The sequence below is a fragment of the Castanea sativa genome, chromosome 11, assembly GCF_040712315.1.
Source record: "Castanea sativa cultivar Marrone di Chiusa Pesio chromosome 11, ASM4071231v1".
NCBI classification, from domain to species: domain Eukaryota; kingdom Viridiplantae; phylum Streptophyta; class Magnoliopsida; order Fagales; family Fagaceae; genus Castanea; species Castanea sativa.
This window is the reverse complement of record NC_134023.1, coordinates 67,881,336-67,889,210: the sequence shown is the minus strand read 5'-3', so window position 1 is coordinate 67,889,210 and position 7,875 is coordinate 67,881,336. Positions and strand designations below refer to the sequence as shown.

At 32.2% G+C, this 7,875-nt stretch overlaps 2 protein-coding genes across 2 annotated transcripts; both read right to left on the bottom strand.

Annotated features, from left to right (window-relative positions):
• Window positions 1-281: 281 nt before the first annotated feature.
• Window positions 282-827, bottom strand: LOC142617020 (pectinesterase inhibitor-like). The gene has a single exon (XM_075789727.1). It carries the CDS (start codon window positions 825-827, stop codon window positions 282-284), a length of 546 nt encoding a protein of 181 aa, XP_075645842.1.
• Window positions 828-3,072: 2,245 nt separating this feature from the next.
• Window positions 3,073-3,618, bottom strand: LOC142617019 (pectinesterase inhibitor-like). Its single transcript, XM_075789726.1, has one exon. It carries the CDS (start codon window positions 3,616-3,618, stop codon window positions 3,073-3,075), a length of 546 nt encoding a protein of 181 aa, XP_075645841.1.
• Between the last annotated feature and the right edge of the window lie 4,257 nt (window positions 3,619-7,875).

Here is a 7,875-nt window from a genome sequence, read left to right as displayed (position 1 = left end):
AATCCAATAGTATTTATTAAAAAAAACAAAAACAAAATGTGAATCAAGAAAGCAAACCACACTTTATATAAAACACACAAAAACAAAAACAAAAACCAAACAACATTTGAAACTTACATATTATATTAATTCAATAGAAGGTGATGGATAATATCAAATATTCTATACTTCATGGCCACATGCGCATGAGGATTTAGCTCTCTCCTGACAGGAGTTTTGAAACAAAGGGATATTAGTATCAAATATTCTATATTGCATGGCCACATGCGCATGAGGATTTTTTAGCCAATTTTTGTTAGGCTATTTGAAACACGCAACAGTGTCTTGAAGTGGTAGTTATACACTTTTTTATTCATTTCTTGGAGAGGGACTGAGTCGGGGGATCCTAATTCATCGCTACAATCAGCATTGTAAGTGAGGATACGTGCAGCAGCAACAAATACTTTTTCGTAGTCACCAGCTTTCAATGCTTTCTTTGCAGCTTCTGTCAGGTCGATAATATTTACATACTTTTCATGGCAGATTTCATACTGCGCTGCATATGAGGGGACCATGGTCTTGCTTTTGAGTAAAGCCATAAGCTCGATGGTTTTATTAGCAGCAACAGCAGCTTGGTTAATTGAAATCTTGGTAAGGCCAATAACGTGGGCTAAGGGTGTAATAGGATAGGATTGGAGGAGTTTCAAGCAAACAGGAGAATGTTTGTGTTTAGAGCAAATATCATTAAGCACTTTTTCTGATAAAGTGTACTGTGAATGTGCTGGGCTAATGAATAGGATCGTTAGCGTAAGAGAGAGCAACAAGGAGAGATAAAAAGAGGGGGCCATTTCTTTCTTCCTGTACTAACACCAATGGTTGGGTTTGATTTCTTGAGGATGTATTCATGGGGTTCGAGGGCAGCTTATATAGTAGTAGTTTGTTTGTTTGTTTGTGTTTTTAATAGAATGTGGGGGTACATTTGTATAATCTGTTGCAAAATGGTGTTTTTTTTTTTTTGGTTTAAAATGAGTGTTTGTAAAAAAGGCAGGAGAAGTTGCTACTGTGAAACAGAGTTTTAAGTTTTAAAAATGCAATTTTAAACTTCCAAAATGCTTAACCAAACCAGTAGTAGTTTGTTATTCTTTCAAAAATGGGCTGAATATGACCAGAAATCTAGGGATATACTTATTAAGTGGGTGGTATTGACTGGGCAAAATTTGTTTGGAAGAGAAACCATTTATTCTAGGCACTAAATTGTTAATTAGTGCCTTATATACTATAAAAAGGGAGCACAAGTAAGAGAGGAAATAAAAAGAAAGATAATTCGTTTCGATAGGTGTTAATAAATGTGTTATTAGTAACAAAATACTCATAAATTCACCCTAAATATGAGTGAAAATGAAAAATTGTCACATGCATTTTAACATATTTTTCCAATTTGAAGGGTCATATACTAAAAATTTCTAGAGATAGTTTAGGGTATAATTAAAAAAATGGTATTAAATTCTGACCATTAATTAAGCAAACTCCCCCCCACCCCCCATCCCCCAATCAAAAAATATATACTTTTTTTTCGAGAAAAAAAAAAACTAGATAGAAGCATATATGATTTTAGCGTGTGTGTCTATATGTATATATATGTATACACACACACACACACACACACACACATATATATATATAGAGAGAGAGAGAGAGAGAGAGAGAGAGAGAGAGAGAGAGAGAGAGAGAGAGAGAGAGAGAGAGAGAGAGAGAGAGAGAGAGAGAGAGAGAGAGAGATCTTGAAAAATAAATACAAAAAAAAACTTAGTCCTGCAATTTTTATCAATGTTTTTCCATTTAAATTGGGTTTAAAGAGTAATCATATCACAAAAAATAAAAGAATAGAAGGTTTTAAAGTTTGGTTTTCATAACAGAAAAATTATTTTTTATAAAAAATTTTCAAAATAGAAAAGTGAACAAAAAATCAAAACTGGTATGATAATATTATAACAGTGAAGATTTTTTTCCCCTTTATAATTCAGTAGTATCAGTAGGAGAGGAGGCAGTTGAACCCTGTCTGTTTTAAAAACACTAAGAAGTGCCCACTATAAGGCTCTTGGCTATTATAATGATGAAGAGAAAATACTTATCTTATGTCAATAATACAACCTTCCCTTATGATTTTCTATTTATTAACAAAAGAAATTATAGTAGCTAAAAAAAAAATGATATTATTTGCATGATGACATGGCATATGTGAACTCTCAACTAGGCCATATGATGAGTCGTGCTGACCTCTTAACGAGCGGCCTCTGTTTGAGCTTCCCTCCCAATTAACTAGTAAGAGTGACTCTTTTCCAAAAAAAAAAAAAAAAACCTAGTGACAGTGACCAATCCATGGATACAAAAATTTGTGTGTATATATATATATATATATATATATATATATATATATATTTTATCAAACAAGACTTTTTTATAGTAGCAGTACTACCATGTGCGTACAGGAGTTATTAATTAACCTCATGTCATTTTTAAAGCTTTTTGGATATATAATGATAGTAATTTATTTGTTCCTCCAATGATATGGAGCAATTAAAAAAAATATTATAAGTGTGATTGCGCAGCTCTATTAATTCATGTCAAAAGGTTGTCTAGAATGAATTTTAATTAACTCAATTGGTGAGTTTTCTATGGGTGTTAATTAGATAAAAGATCTGGTCAATTTGGGTATAAATCCCACCTATGTCTAAAAGGTACCATATGCTATGTTAATTAAATGATGAAATTAAAAAAAAAAAAAACATTTATTATAAAGTCAACACATTTCAAATCTAATAGTATTTATTAAAAAAAAAGTACAAAATGTGAATCAAGAAAGAAAACCACACTTTGTATAAAACACACAAAAACAAATACAAAAACAAAACAACATTTTAAACTTATATATTATATTAATTCAATAGAAGGTGATGGATAATATCAAATATTCTATACTTCATGGCCACATGCACATGAGGATTTAGCTATCTCCTGACCGGAGTTTTGAAACAAAGGGATATTAATATCAAATATTCTATATTGCATGGCCACATGCGCATGAGGATTTTTTTAGCCAATTTTTGTTAGGCTATTTGAAACACGCAACAGTGTCTTGAAGTGGTAGTTATACACTTTTTTATTCATTTCTTGGAGAGGGACTGAGTCGGGGGATCCTAATTCATCGCTACAATCAGCATTGTAAGTGAGGATACGTGCAGCAGCAACAAACACTTTTTCGTAGTCACCAGCTTTCAATGCTTTCTTTGCAGCTTCTGTCAGGTCGATAATATTTACATACTTTTCATGGCAGATTTCATACTGCGCTGCATATGAGGGGACCATGGTCTTGCTTTTGAGTAAAGCCATAAGCTCAATGGTTTTATTAGCAGCAACAGCAGCTTGGTTAATTGAAATCTTGGTAAGGCCAATAACGTGGGCTAAGGGTGTAATAGGATAGGATTTGAGGAGTTTCAAGCAAACAGGAGAATGTTTGTGTTTAGAGCAAATATCATTAAGCACTTTTTCTGATAAAGTGTACTGTGAATGTGCTGGGCTAATGAATAGGATCGTTAGCATAAGAGAGAGCAACAAGGAGAGATAAAAAGAGGGGGCCATTTCTTTCTTCCTGTACTAACACCAATGGTTGGGTTTGATTTCTTGAGGATGTATTCATGGGGTTCGAGGGAAGCTTATATAGTAGTAGTTTGTTAGTTTGTTTGTGTTTTTAATAGAATGTGGGGTACATTTGTATAATTTGTTGCAAAATGGTGTTTTTTTATTTAAAATGAGTGTTCGTAAAAAAGGCATAAGAAGTTGCTGTTGTGAAACAAAATTTTAAGTTTTAAAAATGCAATTTTAAACTCCCAAAATGCTTAACCAAACCAGTAGCAGTTTGTTATTCTTTCAAAAATGGGCTGAATATGACCAGAAATCTAGGGATATACTTATTAAGTGGGTGGTATTGACTGGGCAAAATTTGTTTGGAAGAGAAACCATTTATTCTAGGCACTAAATTGTTAATTAGTGCCTTATATACTATAAAAAGGGAGCACAAGTAAGAGAGGAAATAAAAAGAAAGATAATTCGTTTCAGTAGGTGTTAATAAATGTGTTATTAGTAAGAAAATACTCATAAATTCACCCTAAATATGAGTGAAAATGAAAAATTGTCGCATGCATTTTAACATATTTTTCCAATTTGAAGGGTCATTTACTAAAAATTTCTAGAGATAGTTTAGGGTATAATTAAAAAAATGGTATTAAATTCTTACCATTAATTAAGAAAACTCCCCCCCTTCCTCCCCCAATCAAAAAATATATACTTTTTTTTTTCGAGAAAAAAAAAAAAAAAGATAGAAGCATATATGATTTAAGCGCGCGCGCGCGCGTGTGTGTGTGCGTGTGTGTGTGTGTGTGTGTGTGTATTTAGAGAGTCCCAACCTATGGCGTCCGCTTCTAATAATAATTCTTTATCATTAGACTAAGACACCAATCAGTTTTTGGTGTAGACGAAAATTGAAACCCAGATCTCTTATACAATCATCAAAAATTTTACCAGTTGAATTAACTAGAACCCACAAGTGTATATACACACACACACACGATTTTCCGTTTAAAATGCATATAAAGAAGAGCTGTATTCTCGCCCAAAAAAAAGAAAAAAAAAAAAGAAAAGAAAGAGGAACGGTATTATGACAAAAAAACAACAACAACAAAAGTGATGGTATGGTGAATAGAAAATACTTCTCTTCTGTCAACATTGCCACACCCTTATAACAAAAAAGGGTAGTACATAATTTGTTGATGAGCAAGATGATGACATAGCATATGTGAACTCGGTTTCATAAGTCAGTTCAGCTGGATGATCATCAGTTAAGCAAACATCAAAATCGATCCCTTTGTTCAAGCTACCCTCCCAAGTCTCAACTAGTTAGAGCAATTAATCTATGAAAAGAAATGGTCACTATGATTCCTCCCAAAATTTAGGTTGAAAAAGGTTTAACATTCAATTGACAATTGACTTAAATCTTAGGTTGGAAAATAAAATGTAAATCAAGACGCATAAGAAAAGGAAAAAGAAATGTACATCAAGAAAAACTGAACAACACAAAAAATTTAACTTTTATTTTATATATATATATATATATATATATATATATATATATATATATATATATATATCTATGTGTGTGTGTGAATTATAAACAAGGATTTCACTAGCTAAAGATAAAAGTATGGAAACAAGCATCAATGCCTCACAACTAAAGTGAATAAACTTATTGTATAAATAATATTCTTGGTTTACACACCAAATAAGGTTGGACCTTTTTTTTTTTTTGGAGAAACAAATACACAGGGTGGGGATATACAGGGCTTTTCTCTCTATAAAAGAGGCCCAAAACTAACTCATCCACAATTTGTAGATGACATATTGCTTTTTATAGGGCTACTTTTGATGAATTTGCAAAAATTTTAAATATTCTAGACACCTATGAGAAAGCTTTGGAAAAAAAAGTGAGTAGAAATAAGACGACAATTTTCTTTACTAATTCCACTAGAAAGAGCACTAGATAGCATATTAAGGATGCTATGGGTTTGTTGGAGATTACACAGTATGAAAAATATTTGGGACTTCTATCTTTTGTGGGGAGAGGAAAAAAGGAAAGGTTCAATTACATCAAGGAAAAGGTATGGAGAAAACTACAAGGCCGGGAAGGTAAACTTTTATTTTGAGCAGGACGAGAAATGCTTCTCAAATCAGTAATACATGCCATACTAACCTTTGCCATGCGGTGCTTTAAATTAACTTGGCGTGTGTCATGATATAGAAGCTCTGGTCAAAAAGTTTTGGTGGGGATATCAGAGTGATCAAAAGAAAATCCAATGGCTTAAGTAGGAGAAGATGACTAAATCAAAAAGGGATGGAGGAATGGGATTCAGACACCTGGCTCATTTTAATGATTCTTTACTGGCTAAACAAGCGTTGGGGTTATTGCATAGCACATCCTCCCTTTTCTACAAGGTGTTTAATGCTCTTTTTTTTTTTTTAAACTAAACATATCTTTATTTTTACCTACAATATTTTTTCCCTTTTCCTGTAAACCCATCCCCTTTCTCTCTCTCCTATCATAATTTTAGATTTCTTGTTCTTCTTCTACATCTTTTCTAGATTGGTATTCGTCTTCTTCACACCAAGACCATTGCCTTCCTCTTTCTCTCCCTTCCTAATTTCAGATTTCTATTTTTCTAGAAGCAGATCTACAAGTCTTTCACAGATTTTGGAAGCCCATCAGTCAGAGATACACATATATTAAGAAGATCTGCAAGTATTTCACATTTGTTCAAACTTCATTCTTTCTTTTTTCAATTATACAAGGATATTGGGGAAAATGGGCATTTGCCCCTAATTTGAAAACTATACAATAAAAGGCTTTGTTTTGAAATTATTTAGCAAAATGCTACTGTTTTTGAAACTCAATTTCAACAAAATCGAATTTTGTGTAAAACTCGATATCTTCAAAATCAAGTCTTATGTATATTTTTAAGTGTAACACGACATGAAATATCCAGTTCTACTTAAATTTTCAAAAAAAAAAAAATCTAAGTGGAAAAATATGCATAGAACTCGATATTGCTAATATCAAGTTTCACCTATAACTTGATTAAATAAGGACATTCTATTAAATAGTTTCAAAATAGGGGCATTTTGCTGCATAGCTTATAAATTAGGGGCAAATGCCCATTCCCACCCCCCCCCCCCCACCAGAATATTACGTAATACCTCAAGAGTATCAATTGAAACCCATGTAAGAAACCAAAAAAAAAAAAAATCTATTTCTAATTAATTGTTGAGCTAGTCTTTGGGGGATTGGTTCTATTATTAATTTTTATTGTGAATCAGTAAATTTATAATATGTGGAATGGAAGTAGCTAGTGGGGGGCATATTGATTTATTTCCATGGGTTTACAATAACACGTAATATGATTTTACTATGGGGAATCTCTTCAAGCTTCTTGGCTCAATCTCATCATTTTAATGAGTTACACCGCAATTACAGGAATGAATTTCATTTGAATTCTGTTATTTCATTTTTCCTTTTTTGGGGTTGAATTTTGTGTTGTTTTGATCCCTATATATTTGTCTTGTAAATTGTAATGAAGCTCTTAACAAAGTGCTTCCATAATAATGTTGACAAAGGAATGTAATGGGAGCATGTAATTCAAAAAAAAAAAAATATATATATATATATATATATTCTTTTCAACTAACCAAACATGTTTTTCAATTTGAAAACATAACAATTTTTTTTTCTTTTTTTGTTAAAAACAAGAACTTAAAAATAGAAAACAAAAACATTTACCAAATATAGACTTAGAATCTGGTTTGAGTAGTCTTTGGACATAAAATAATAGCCTCGCACGACCACATAAGCACAGGTGTGGGAAGGGATGTGTCCATAGGTAGTAAACATAACGCTAATGGGTGGTTCCTCCTCAGCCACGTTAACCCAAGCCTGTCACAAATCTTTTATTTTTTTTTGTGTGTGAATGTATTCTCACAGTAAAATTGTTACCCATATATGGCTGTCATTGCTACATTGCCTAACCAGAAGCAACCAGAAAGCATTAAAACTACGAATACTATTACTATCATTTGTATTGCATATTAGAGTTCTCAACAACATGTTTTATATTTTTTAACCTTTCTGGATAATGATAGTAATTTATTTGTTCCTCCAATGATATGAAGCAATTAAATAATATTATAGGTATGATCTCGTGGTTCTATCAATTAATGTCAAAAGGTTGCTCAAGATGGATTCTAATTTACTCAATTGGTGAGTTTTTTTGTTGTCATGGGATAAAGGATCTG

Coding starts and splice junctions, on each gene's coding strand:
- LOC142617020 (XM_075789727.1), bottom strand. CDS start 827: ATGGCCCCCTCTTTTTATCTCTCCTTGTTGCTCTCTCTTACGCTAACG.
- LOC142617019 (XM_075789726.1), bottom strand. CDS start 3,618: ATGGCCCCCTCTTTTTATCTCTCCTTGTTGCTCTCTCTTATGCTAACG.